Source organism: Melozone crissalis, unplaced genomic scaffold (genome assembly GCF_028551555.1).
Source record: "Melozone crissalis strain CALT ecotype California unplaced genomic scaffold, PUWL_Pcris_2 ptg000198l_1, whole genome shotgun sequence".
Taxonomy (NCBI): Eukaryota; Metazoa; Chordata; class Aves; order Passeriformes; family Passerellidae; genus Melozone; species Melozone crissalis.
In genome coordinates, this window is record NW_026535962.1 from 1,352,200 (window position 1) to 1,365,822 (window position 13,623).

At 47.6% G+C, this 13,623-nt stretch overlaps 1 protein-coding gene across 1 annotated transcript; it reads right to left on the reverse strand.

Annotated features, from left to right (window-relative positions):
* Nucleotides 1-3,479: 3,479 nt before the first annotated feature.
* Nucleotides 3,480-13,438, reverse strand: MAPK13 (mitogen-activated protein kinase 13). The gene is made up of 12 exons (XM_054294019.1): nucleotides 12,811-13,438; nucleotides 10,539-10,668; nucleotides 10,125-10,183; nucleotides 9,001-9,109; nucleotides 7,955-7,984; nucleotides 7,495-7,542; nucleotides 6,464-6,578; nucleotides 6,037-6,108; nucleotides 5,480-5,559; nucleotides 4,992-5,070; nucleotides 3,933-4,109; nucleotides 3,480-3,629 (listed from the first exon to the last, which is right to left on the reverse strand). The coding sequence occupies exons 1-12, from the start codon at nucleotides 12,927-12,929 to the stop codon at nucleotides 3,550-3,552; spliced, it is 1,098 nt and encodes a 365-aa protein (XP_054149994.1). The 5' UTR covers nucleotides 12,930-13,438; the 3' UTR covers nucleotides 3,480-3,549.
* Nucleotides 13,439-13,623: the final 185 nt, after the last annotated feature.

A 13,623-nucleotide genomic window follows, 5' to 3' on the forward strand; every position in this document is an offset into this window, starting at 1 on the left:
AACCACATTCACCTGGGAACTGTGACATTTTCAGTGTAGATTTGGACTCAATGATCTTAATGACCTTTTCCAACCTGAATGGTTCCATGCTAAGTACAATTAGTGCAGGGAGTGCCCATCCTTTTGGGGGGAAAGCAAATTGGTAATGGCTATTCTGATCTTCATTCAGTCTTTTGTGTCTTGTTTCTCTCAGCTGTGAAGAGAAAAACAGCCATAATCACGTTTCCAGCCAACACTCTGCTGACCCACGATACAGGAAAAAAGCAGAGGATTAGGAATGCTTTCCCTGGTTGCTCAGGCAACAGCAAGACATGGGAATATGAAAAGGTACTACCATCCTTTGTGCAGAATCTCACTGGAGTTCTCAGACATGTTTATCATTTTCTATGTTTTTCTTCTTTCCCATTGTCACATACCTAAAACATGAACATTATTTGTTTAGTCTGCTACCTAGAATGTGAAAATGTTAAATATAAAAATAGATAATCTGTCTTTTTCCTCCAGGATAAAATAAGTAGTTTCTTTATAGAGGCTGTGGAAATTTTTAAAATTGTGCACTGATAGGTTTCTAGGTGGTATCTAAAACACAGCTATTATTATCTCTCTTAAAAAAACCTCTAATTTTGTGGCATCTCTTAATAAAAAAAATAATTATTCCTTCATCTGCTTTTTCTTTCCCACTTACATGTGCAAGTACCTAACAAATAGGCCCCACAAAGTTGCAACTTCACAGACCTATTTAACTGTCAAACTTACAGAGGAAGATTGTTTCTGAAGGCTTTATTTTCCAAATTAAAAAAAGATGCTTCTAAGTCAGAAATGAATGTAAGAATAGCAAGTCAATAGTATTCCAAGTTAGACATCTGTAAGTTATCTGAGACAGGCACAAAAATTCCATCCATATATCTTTGTAAATTTATATCATAGAAACTTAATACAAACGGCAAACATATTTTTGGCTGGCCTGATTTACCGAATTTTCGACCACTTAATGGCTGAGGGATTTTTATCACTTGCTTTTGTGTTTTTAAGCATGTAAACTATACTTGTAATGAAAGGAATGTCCATGAATGATGTGTCAGTGTGAGTCATGGAGCAGGCACTGCCTGCACCTCTGCATGAGGTAATTTCTGCTTTGACTCACAGTGTCTGGCAGGGTCACACACCCCCTCTCGGTTCTGGTGCTGATTCTGGAGGATCCCAGCCTTGGCCTGAGTCACTGCCTCTGTCAAGCAGGTGTTTTTCAAACTCCTTTCAGGAAATGAATGTCAATAGGATTTCCCCCCACCTCTCCCTTCTCCTGGCTCATTGCTTTTCATTGAAACACGTCCTCAGATGCCACAGCAGCACTGGGATGCTTGCTCTGTACAGAGACTCTTTCCACTACCAACCTGCTTCATTTTCTACTGTCTATTTTGAGTTCTTGGATGATACATACCACAAAAAACCAAATATACATACACCTCCAGGGCTCCTGGGCTTGCAGAGCACCTGCTCCCCACATTTGTTGGGGTATTGGGTAATCCTGCACAGTGTTCTGTCACTGTATGGGGTTGGTGGGTGAATGAATGAAACCAGAGCATGGAGCCCACACAGCAGCTGTTGGGATTGCTCTTGCAATTTCAGAGCATTCAGGGTAAGTGTAAACCTACTGAGAAACCCAGTCCCTGGAACTGGGTGTATACTCAGCAGAAAGATTGATGCTGAAGAGCCTTTGTGCAATCCCTGAAACAAGTGAGGCTGGTGTTTGCAGAATCTGTGTACCCCACTTGGCTATGCTCACAATTGTTCTTCACACATCTATTTGTATCACATGTCCCCAGTGCCTCTTCATGCTTGTCCTCTGCTCAGACAGACAATTCCCAAAGGGCATTTTAAATTGTTCTTTACAACTATCCAAGTCCCTTTTCAACTACCAGCAGACTGCTCAGTACATTCCTTTGTTGTGAAGATGTTTTCTCCCTCAGCCATCATTACTGAGACAGAAGACTCTTCAGGTCTACCTCTCCCCTTTTGAAGGAGGGCAAGATGATTAAAAAATATCCAGCATTCCCATTTAGTGGTTCATAAATTCTGTCTGAATCTGGCCTTAACAGATGACTTTGACTTTAGAGATTACATTCTGCATAAGAAAACATTGAATTTCCAGGGAACTGAGGACACATCTCAACAGTTCTGTGCTCACTGTCCTTACCTAAGAGAGGACTGGAGCAAAGGCCTTGTACATGACCCAGACAGATATGAGCCAAGAGAAACCTCACCTTATCACCATGGACCATGTGTGCAGCTGCAGCAGGCAAACATCAACACCATCCTATCAAAAAGCTGCAGTCACTGCAGGGTTATCCCCAGTGCTGCATGCCATGAGCTGCAGGAGGGAGGCAGCCAAGCAACATGACATCACTGTCCAGTTCCCAGTGGAGAAGAGAGATCAGAAAATTCTGGAAATGTTGTAGTTTTTCCTTACTTGTAGTCTGTACAGCAAAACTGAACATTACTTAAGAAGAAAATTAGAGAGTACTGAAAACAAACAACCTGGCTAAACCAAACCAAAATAAGTCAGCAGCTAATAGAAGGGGTGGGGGGGAGTTTAGAATCACTGGATGTATTATTGAGGTCAAATACTTTTCTCTAGTCCTGGGGACTGTGGTCTGAGCTCTGATACAGAGAAGGCACTTGGTGCATATCCCTTGGGATGGACTTTGGAATGATTGGCTGAACTTGCCTGATCACCCTGGGGAAGAAGGTGTTGCAGTCCAAAGGTGTTATCACAATGAGCAGCTGTGCCTGCACTATCAAGTGACTGTATTGATAAGCTGTGGATCTGCAGATACTCCAGTTTCAGCACAGGCTGGAAAACGTCCTGCAGATCCATATTCAAAGCCACTTGTGCAGCTGCCTGGGACTCCCAGTCTGTCACTGTGGGAAGTGGCCTTGAATTCCCAGGGTGAGTTTGCTGCCTGCTGTGAGGAGGAGACAGCACTGATCAAATCCCAGGGAGTTAAATAAGCAGGGGAAAAACAACAACAAAAAAAGAGGCAGTGGCTCTTTGGAGGGGAAGCAGCTGAGCAGAATTGTGTGTATAGGATGAGAGGATGAGTTTGTAGCTGCTCTGAACACAGGCTGATCCCTTGGTGCCCTGGAGCTGACACTGTCCCAGCAGCCTTGCTCTGCTGGGTGCTCTGTGACTGCCCAGGGAAGAGCATCCATAATTAATACACTAAACTCAGTGCTTGAAAAGACTAATGAGAAAGAATGAAACCCCTCCTCTCTCAAGTGGACAAATACAGGGGAAAAAAAAAGGAAACAACAGGTCAAAATCTCTCACTTAAAGTTTCAACAAGAATATATTTGTCTTTTATGTCGAAAACTGTCTGGGGTGCTTCCCCTTCGGAAGAACAAAGTCCAGTACCCACAGCACGGCGTCATCCTTGTGTTGGCACATAGAGAGAGGTCCCACAGGCCAGAAGTTGGCCACCAGCAGCACAGTGTGGAATGAATGTGATGTCATCAGGGAGAACTGAGTCCCAGCCACAGCTGCACCCGTCGCTATAAGGACATCCCACTTCTCTTCTTTGAATCCTTCCGTGCAATGGGACTGAAGGTCAAGATCTCCTTGTAAATGTGCTCTTGAAAAGCAGAACAAAATAACCATTAATGTGTGATTTTAGAGGACACAAATAAAAGTTGGAGTGTTGGATGTGCAGGAAAAGGCATTCAGTGGCAGCTGAAAGAGACAAAGGAGAGAGACAAAAAAGTCTGCCTGGAGAGCTGGAGGGATCTTTGCTGAATGGATAAAAGCAAGAGATCTGTGCCCTACCATTGAGGCACCAGCAGGCAATCACAGCTTTACTCAGCATCTGTACAGGAAAGAAAGAGGGGTAGGAGAGTCCCATGCTAGACAGGCACCTCAAAGAAAATCAAGTTCTTACTTTTCCACTCCTCTATGGAAAGCTTTTCATGTTCCAGAGAATCATCGTAGGAGTTTTGTGCCTCTGTCTCCTCCTCGATATCTCGGAACTGGTCGAAGTAGGGGTGAGCCAAGGCCTGTGTTGCTGTGAGGCGCTTTTCCACATCCAGCTGCAACATCTTGTCAAGCAGGTCCACAGCTGTGGAGGAAGGGAACAGGGCTAGGCAAGGTGCTGGGGAGCACAGGCAGCCTGTGCATGAGCCCTGCCAGTGTGGCACTGCTATTTCCAGTGTTTCACCTCCACACCTGAACAGTGAAGAGAATCCTCAACCTGGCCAGGGCAGCGAGGGGCTCCCACCAGTGGAGATGCAAAGTCTGCCCAACAACAGCCTCAGGGAGCTCTTACTAACAGAAGTTAAATTGTGCAGAAATAACAAATTAGACCTGAATAAGCCTTGATGCACAGACTGGGCTGCAGAAACATGAGGAGTAAGCCAGGAACCTCAAGATATTTCTCAGGTTTAATAATTTGCTTTCATTCAGAGCCCTGCATCTCAAAGGAGTCTTAACACGAGTATCTGTATAGAAACCTATAGATCCCTGCTAAAGAGGAGGCAGGAAACTCAGATGCTGACTGGTCTGTCACCCCCATTCCCACTTGGTTTTAACATTTCAAGACTTTCTTCCATTCAGTTTCTAGAAGAGTTTTGCTTGCTCTCACCTCTAACCTACCTGGGCAGAGAGCTCTTTCTAAGAGATTAATTTTTACCCTGAAAATTTCACATCAGCTCTCTGTTAAATATTGCTAGATCCAGGTTCTACACTGTACTTATAATTTTTTTTAAAGTAGTAAATGGCCAAGAACAGCAGAACATCACCATTGTAATGCCAATAAAAGATAATTCTGCTTTTAACTGATGTGTATTAACTGATGTAGATTTTCCCTGAGGAAGGGCACAAACTGCAAGGGAAAAAAAGTAGCAATAAATTATGAGAAGGAGAAATAAAGTTGGGGCTGTGGCAGTCAGCTTGCCTCCTTTCCAGCTGTGAAAACTCATGAGAAATGCTGGAGATTACTTACCCAGAGGATTTGCTTTAGGGAAAAGCACAGACAAGTCCTTCTTGGGGATTTTAGGAAGGGACTTGATATAACTCTTTGCCTGAAGGAGCAAGGAAAGCACAGTTACTGCACGTGGACAGGTGGGAAATACAGCTCCCAGTCTCAGCAAATGAAGAGAAGAGCAAAGCATCCCAGATGTCCCATTTCAGCAAACAGTTTACAAGGAACTATTTTTATTGATCAAAACAGAGAAATCCTTCTGTTTTAAGAGCCAAGCAGGAGAACAGAGAAGATTGGTGGTTTGGGAGTCCCTGCCAGACACAGCCATTCCCAACACAGCAGCAGGTCCATCAGATGTGCCACCAGCACAGAGAAATGCCTTCCTTGCCCAGGGAAAAGGGCATTTCCCTGCTGCTGCAGAGGCAGCACCTCTCCCATGCCAAACACAAGTCAACCTCTCCCCCTGACACCTCTGCCAGCAGGACCCAAATCCACAGGGGCCTCCTTACCGCTTTGTCCTCCAGCTTCTCCAAGAAGTCCTCTCCTGGATGCCCCGTTACTTTCAGGATCTGGGTCAGTTGGTCCAGGTCTGGCAAGCCGTGTTAAAGATCACCTTTGAGGAGCAAACCCCCACCCCAGCTCAGCCTGCAGGAGTGTGATTAGCTCATGGTACAAACCCACCACAGTCACACAAGTAGCGATTCATTAGGCTGGCAAAAAGAGCTCCAAGCCTTTCTTCCTGCAATGGCATTTCCATCAAGATCATTTTTCTGGCACAACCATGCCAGGACACACATCCACGGGCTTGGAAGGATGTGCAAAGCTTTGGGAATGGAGCTATGGCCACACAAGGTTGAACAGCTGATGAAGAACCATGCCACCACAGAGGTGCATTTCTGAGGTCCCCTTCTGTTTTCCTCCCCAAAAAGATTGGTCCTTGTGATTACCTCCTGATAAACCAGTCTGACACCTGTTTTTCCCAGTAGCCTCAGTCATAAAAACCCTTCCACACACACACTAAGAATTATTACTCTGCTGAGGCAAAAAGTTTAGCTTGAAAGGATACAGTCTTTTCCTTTAAAGAGTGTTTTCCCAGTCAGCATTTCTGCCATGATACAGCCAATAGACCAGATATCCACTGTTCAGAGAGAAAAAGGAGCGGGGGGGGAAAGGAAGAAAAGAAAATTTAAAAAAAATTAGAAAGGCAGCAGTGGTTGCTGGGGCTGTCACTTTTGCTGTTGCTTGCAGCAAACACTGATTTAAATTTCACTCCCACCCTCCTCTGTTCTTTCTATGCTGCTAAAATCTCAGCTTTCATAATTTCCTGCAAGCAGCAGCTCTGGGAGTTGTGCAACACCTCTGGGACCTGCTCTGCTCCAGGGAACACTGATGATGAAAAGGAGGAAAAACAACTGGACAATTGAGTGAGATTTGAGCCAGCAGGATCCCCCAGCTCATCACCAGGGAGTCACAGGCTGGGCAGGGCTGCTCACCTGTCTGGTTGTAATGCATCCAGTTCAGGATGACCTCTGGGGCTCTGTACCACCGTGTCACCACGTAGCCAGTCATCTCAGCATCAGCCTGCCTGGCCAAGCCAAAATCCAGGATCTGCAGTGCCAAAGGAAGAATAAGGAGAAGGGGGGCAGGAGAGAAAAGAGAAATCCTGTGGGCAAGTGAGACTCTACTTCTAAGAGAAAATGGAGTAGCTCCAATCAGGTAATGACAAAGCTCCAATTACACCACAGACACCCACAGGATTGTTCAAAGAATTTACGTATCTTAATCCCACTGTAAATTAAAAGCCAGCTGCAAACCAAGTTGTCACAAGAAGACCCTTCTGAAAGGATCAGTGCTTTGTGCTCCCTGGAAGGTCACTGCCTTTCTTGAAGCTTAAGTTTTGAGTCAATGTGCTTTACTGGAGTTGGTCTGTGACCTGGTGGTGAAGGCGTGCTCCCAGGTCACCACAACTCACCCTTTCCTATAAGGACACCTTGCAGGTGACACAGCATGGCCTCTCCCTCAATGCTGAAGATGAACAAGCTTGACCCAACCTTTATGGGCAGCAGAGCCACTCCCTGAAATATACATTACAGAAATGCATGCTAGAGCACCACAGCAGCCAGCAGCTAGCAAACCTTCAGAGCAACCCTGAAATGACTTTGTCTGGAATGACAACCACAGTGTCCATGAGAACCAAAGGGCAACTGCAGCTGAATGCAGTTACCCTTCAGGGATCATTCACCTGCTGCCAGTATTGCTCAGCAGTGCTGAATTTCTCCAGGAAGTCATTACACACTGCCATCCACGAGGACTACAGTGACAGAAGGCTCATTTGAGGTCCTGTGTCCTGATTCAGCAAGTGACATCAGCAGGGGAGCATTTCCCACTGCTGCAGCTGCCAAGGAACACAACGCCTGGAATGGAGGCTCAGGAGGAAAGAGGAAACGTGACAGTGCCAATTTCCTTCTGGCAGAGCAGTTCCTCCGGGAGCTGATGTGCTGCAAAGTGCTGCTTTGCCACCTACCTTCAGCTGGCAGTCCTCATTCACAGCCAGGTTACTTGGCTTCAGGTCCTGCAACAGACAGGAGCAGAAAAATTGGATGTTTCAACTGCAATACATCAACACAACTTCCTCTTGATGGGGTCCCATAACACCCCAGGTTCAATATCAAATCAGTAAATGACTGAATAAACACCATGCCTGCTATATTAGGTTACTATTTTATTCTTTTCTGAAACAGTTTTAATCCAAAAAGCATCATAAAATGCTTCTCAGCTCATCAGAAAATACAGCATTTTCTCAAAATGCTGCAGGAAGTAGTAAATCTAAACATATATGGGGTGTAGGATGGAAAAGAGAGCAGACAGGATGGAAATTAGAGCAGACAATGTTATTAGTGAAATGATGGTTAGGAATTTGTTAACTTTATGACTATGCTGTGTTTCTCAGACAAAAATCAGAATAAGAGCACACATGAACTTACCCTGTGGACGATGCCAGCTGAATGAATATACTGCAATAAAAAGAGGAGCCACAATGTGATCACCAGCAGACAAAATTTTCTGTTCTCCAGCAAACAAACAAGAGCTACAAACAAGAACTTGCTGAGAACAAACTCTGCAGCCTTCTACAGGCCCCTGGTCCCTGGGGCAGCAGTTTGAAAAGACATTTCTGCCCCAAATTACTGACAGTATTTACAGTGCTATTGCCAGTCTAAAGAGGATGCATAGAGCAGAAGAGGAGGGATGAAGCAATAGCTCCTCAGAGCAAGTACAACAACTTCAAACTATCAAAGTCATCAAGGTTACAGCAGATGACATGAGAACATGGTTATTCTGGGTGTTAAAAAAATAATCTCAGCCCAAAACCATAAAATTGCAAAACTGACTTCAAGATTTTTAGCATACCAGTCAAACCTTCTGTGTGTTCTTCCCCCCTTTATTTAAACTCAAGGTAGCAGTGACCTGGGGAGAGGTGTGATTGAGGTGATCCCATCGATGCCTGTAAGCCACCGCTGTGACTCCAGGTGAAGGATGTGAGAGGACAGCTGGAAAACTCTGTCTCTACATCCCAGAGTTTGCAGGGATTCCTTTCAGCTCCCTCAAAGCCAGTTACAGAAACATATTCCTCCCTTATGCTCCTGAACAGGAAATCATCCCCTCTGTCCTCTCCCCTGGGAGCCTCTGTGACAGGTTCAAGGAGCTCCTGCTGCTGCCAGTCTCTCCCTCTCTGTGCAGAGTTGTGCTGAGGGTTTGGGCAAGGCAGAGAGAGAAGCAAGTGCTGCCCTGGAGAAACCATCCCAAGGCCTGTGGCTGCTGATTACTTTGATACCTGATGTAAGCAAACACTCATTTTATTGATGTGTGCTGGACCAGGAATGGTTCAACAGCCAATTCCTGTTCTGAGGGGACGCCATAAACTCCCCACATCCTCCTGTACAGTACTGGAGGGGAGTTTAGTTAGGGTCAACCCAGAGGTGACACGCAGAGGAGACACAGGGAGTCACTAAACTCCTCCAGACCCACCTACCTTCAGCCCTTTCAGCATTTGGTAGACCAGGTACTGGATCTTTTCATCACTGAATTCATGTCCCATGATCTTTTGTAAATCTGTCCGCATGTATGGCATCACCAGGTAGCTAAAAGGCAGTAAGACAAGGCCCTGAGTCTGGAAGAAAAATGCAGGGGACCAGGCTAGCCTTGTTCTCACTTGGTTTGGTTTTTCTGGCTGTGTAAGGAATATGAGTTGTTGTGACCTTTCCTGGCTAACTAGCACATCCTGCAGAGGAGTTGGAATTTCAACCTGTTCTGAAAATTGCTCTTTCTCCTCCTTGGAAATCAGATTATCTGATGTCAAGTAAGAATAAGGATCTTCAGGATCCTGAATTAGTTTAGACGTCAAGTGAAGTTCAATTTTGGACAGGCTTTCACCACCCAGGAGCTGAAACATCTCACACAGCAAAGCAGCTGCACTGGCTCCCAAATTTGTCATTGTAATGTTCTCCAGCCCTGCCTCAGAAAACAACATCCAGCTTCCTTCAGTAGCTGCCTGCTGAGGCTGCTAATGAATTGATGGTGTTCCTGCAGGAACTGCTCTGAGAGCCTTCACATGCTCCTCCTGCAGGCTGCTAACCTCAGCCATCAGCCAAACCCCAAAGCAGGCACACTGCTCATCTGCAGTGATGGGGAAGGAAAAAGGACTCATCCAATGTGACCATGAACACGGAGGGAAAATGCCAAAAAATCAATTGAGAAGAGCCAGAATCAAGAGGAAAAGGACAGATCTTTTAAATTTTAAGTTTAATTGCCCTGAGGCCTGATGAACAATACTGTTCCCATTGTGAGTGCAGCCCCTTAGCTCAGCATGGGTCACCCTCTGTGTGATGCACCAGGGAATGTAACACATCCTCATTGCACAGCTTGGTCTGTGCTGCTGTGGTGTCCCAGCTGGGAGCAGGGTGGGATCTGTTTACGTGTTCTGGGTGTGTCAGCCATGGCAGCTGAGGTGTGCTCTTGGTTCTCTGCGTTATTTGGGGATGCCTGGATTCTAGTCTGGTCCCTTTGCACCCCAACCCTGTCTGTTATGCTGCTGCTAAGACACAGCTGTCTTGGAAAATAATTATGTCTACACAGAGCAAACAAGTCCAGACTTACAAGTCCTGGAACCCCTGGTAGGAGGCAGTGGAGGTGAAGACATCAAGCAGCCCAATGACCTGAGGAAGGAGAGAAGCCCACATTTAAATCTGGAAAGCATTTGCTGTGCACATGGCACTCATCAGCTCTCCACTGGCACATGCACGTGGGAGAACACAGAAAATTCCATCTGAGGAACCCAGGGCCTCCTCACTGATGCTGCATAGATGTTTTCCCTCTTACTAACACCTGGGCTCACCCATTACACACCTGCTCCATCCTGGGCACGGCAAACAGGTCACAGGTAAACCCTGAGACAGCCTGCACATACCAAATGTCAATTAAAACACAGGTGATGCCACCAAAGAGGACTTGCTCCCAGGTGGCAAGGAAACACCTCTTGTGTCAGCAGGAAGAGGAGAAATGAGCACTCACGTTGTCATGCTGCATGTGCTTCAGCAGCATCAGCTCTCTGTAGGCTCTCTTGGCAAAGATCTCTGACTGGAACGGGCGGCACAGCTTCTTGATGGCCACTTTCTCCCCCGTCTTCTTGTCTATGGCTGAACTGCAGCAGGCAAAGAAAAAACCATTCTGGTGTCAGTAGAATGTTTGAACAGATTCTGCAACCCCACAGGTCACCTCCTAGAGAAGAGTTGGTTCCTGTGCTCGCAGAAGGACAGCAGAGAAAGGTCCCTTGAGGAGCTCAGTGGAGCTCTGCACACAGAGCCCTGTGTGGCTTTGGGCAGCCTGCGCTCTTTGGGGGATGAGGTGGGACACCAAGAAAAGCACAAGTGGCTCATCTTTATTCCCTTCAACCTGCAGAAATGAGCTGGAGGTGACAGAGCTGAGAGAAGAGGGAAACAGAGATGGTTAAAGGCCAGAATTAGTTCTGACTCTGCCTTCTCCTTCCTTAATGCATGGAGATAAGGGAATAAAGATATGGCAATTTCTGCTTTGCCATCTGCTTGGAGGGTGTTGTATTTTAGGGCAGGCCAGCTGCCTTCGCTGTATTCTGGAGCAAAGACTGTGGATGTCACATGTTGAAAATGCTGCCGCAATTACTCCTGCTGTGTTCAGAATCCTTGATTACATATTTGCTTCTGTGTAAGAGCGGGTCTGGCTGACATGAGACTCTTCTCTGGAGCTGATGAAAACCTGGTACAGCAGCCATTGCTGCAGGCATTATTTTGCTGTGCTGTTCCTGCTGGTCACGTTGGCTGTTGGCAGCTGGACACAGCAATGCTGTGACAGCTCCTCTCCCTCTGGAGGCTCCTCGCTCAGATTGCCAAGGAGGGAAGGGAGGTCCTCAGACAGCTGAAATTCAGGGTTCTCAGTGGTGTTTTCCAGGGGTGTCTCAGCCCTTCCCTGACCCCTCTCAAGAGGCAAACATGAAAAAAAAGATTTCTCAGCTGCTCAAGAAGGTGTAAAAGCTGCTGCTGCAGAACGCTGCAATAGAAAATTTTCCCAGCAATTCCCAGCAGAGGACAGCAAATCCTAATTCCACATTTTCTGCCTCAGCTTTGTACAGCAATGAGCATCGAGCCCTCCCTGCTGAGCTCTGTCCATTCAAAACCACCATCCACACCCGGGCTGCTTCAACCTCCCTTCTTGAGAGCTCCAGAGTTTTACAGGGACCAGGAAAGATTTTTTTTGATGTTTGCTTTTTTCGGCTGGGCAAGGAAACTTGAAAAGATTTCTCTCTTATTATTTTTTTTTTTTGTCCTGTCTTTATTTTTCTTCCTGATTTTCTCAGTGATAAAAATCAGAGAACACTTTACAAATATAAATTAAAAGTCAAGTCTAATCCTGCCTGATTTTACAGGACTTACTTAAGAATCTAAGAGGCATAAACACATCTGGGCCGCCAAGTGAGTGCCCCTCTGTAAATTGGAAGCTGGAGGAAGAGGACAAAACCTGGACACCAGGGTTTCAGGATTAGTGCCAGGCCAGACTTTGCCCAACACCTATGAAAACAGACACACCTTTTTTTTTTTTTTTCATTTATTTTTAGCTCAGCATGTTATGAAATAAGGGCTCTGTTCAGATACTATCAATGGACTGTTTCATATTTAACCTTTCAGGGTTGCCCATCTCTGGCTCGTCAGTGCAAACCCAGCAATTTCTGCCTTGTGCTTGCTCTTGCTTCAGGCACCTTTGCCTGGCTGAATAATTAACAGCAGCTCCTGCTGCTCTCTTGTAGGCTGGGCTTTATCATCAGCCATGAAGGAAGTCCTGTCTGTTACTGATCCTGGTTTGCGATAATTTCTATCCACTTTATGATTTCAAACTGGAAACTGTGTCAGGGTGCGGGTTGTATTGTCCAGCTGCTTCAGCTGCCTGGGACTGAGCAGCAGGGACACCCTGTTCCAGCTCCCACCTCTGTAATCACACACAAATCTCTCCCAGACACCCAGGTATTCCCCCGCCTCCCGCCTGTGCTACCGGAGCAAGCAAGAGTCCAAAGCAGCTCAAAACCTGCCCGACCCCAGTGCCGAGGTGACCCTGCCCGCCCGGCCCCTCTCTGCCCACCCTGGGGCACTTTCCTCAGGCGAGCGAGTGTCCGGCTGGACAGGAGGCAGCCTGTCCCCATCCCACATGCAAATGTCCTTCCTTAATGGAGGGTTCTGCCAAGCGCCTCCTCATCGCCCCCGGCCCGGAACTCTCGGCGCCCCCAGCCCCGGGGCGCTGCGAGCGGGACCCCACTCACCAGACGGAGCCGTAGGCCCCGGAGCCCAGCGGGTGCAGGTTCGTGTATCTCCTGGGCAGCTCCCAGAGCGTGTTGTTCACCTCCTGTCTGTAAAAGCCTCTTCTCCTTGCGATGTTCATCGCCCGGCGGGTGCGGGACAGCCACCCCCCCAGAGTAGTGGAGTACGGGAGGGCTGCTGGGGTGAGATCGGGACAGGGAGGCTTCCTGCGCTGCTGGAAAAGGCTCTAGCGAGTTTCCTTCTCTGTTTTCAGCTGTTGCGAGCGTGAAGGGACATGTCTTTGGGCCCTCCTCCCTCCGCCTCCACATTGGCAGAGGTGAGGCATCAGGTTTCCTGACACGCCTCGGTGCTGTACAGGTGCCGCTGGGCTCTGCTGCAGGAGGGGAGCAGCCGGCCCCGCTCGGGCACGCCTCTGGCAGCCCCTGTCATGCACGGCTGCCGCTCTGCTGCTCCATCAGCCCAGAAATATCCTCACGGGGCTCGGCCGGGGCTGTGAAATCCCTCCTCCAAACAAGGGGATGAGTAAGGACTGGCCGAGCCGGGGAATCCGAGGCACAAGCCGCAGACACACCGCGTCAGGCACGCAGGGATCCTCTCGAAGCCGACGGACAGCTCGTGACAAAGGACACCACGGGATCACAGCGATGGCGATTTTCTCCCGAGCCCGGCTTCCCAGCAGCGTGGGGAGGTGCTGGAAGTTGGCAGAGGCTCTCCAAGTGCCTGCGAGGGGCTCAGGAGCAGCTGTGGGACGGGAACAGCCCCCGCACGGTTTGTGCCCCAGGCTTTGCTGGGCGCGGTTTCAGCGCTCAGCCCTT

What these genes read in the sequence shown, in the direction of transcription:
- MAPK13 (XM_054294019.1), bottom strand. Translation starts at nt 12,929, where the DNA reads ATGAACATCGCAAGGAGAAGAGGCTTTTACAGACAGGAGGTGAACAAC. An exon ending in GATGCATTACAACCAGACAG is followed by an intron (nt 6,109 to 6,463) that starts GTGAGCAGCCCT and finishes CTCTCTGAACAG; the next exon opens with TGGATATCTGGTCTATTGGC. An exon ending in TTCCATAGAGGAGTGGAAAA is followed by an intron (nt 3,630 to 3,932) that starts GTAAGAACTTGA and finishes CTGCTTTTCAAG; the next exon opens with AGCACATTTACAAGGAGATC.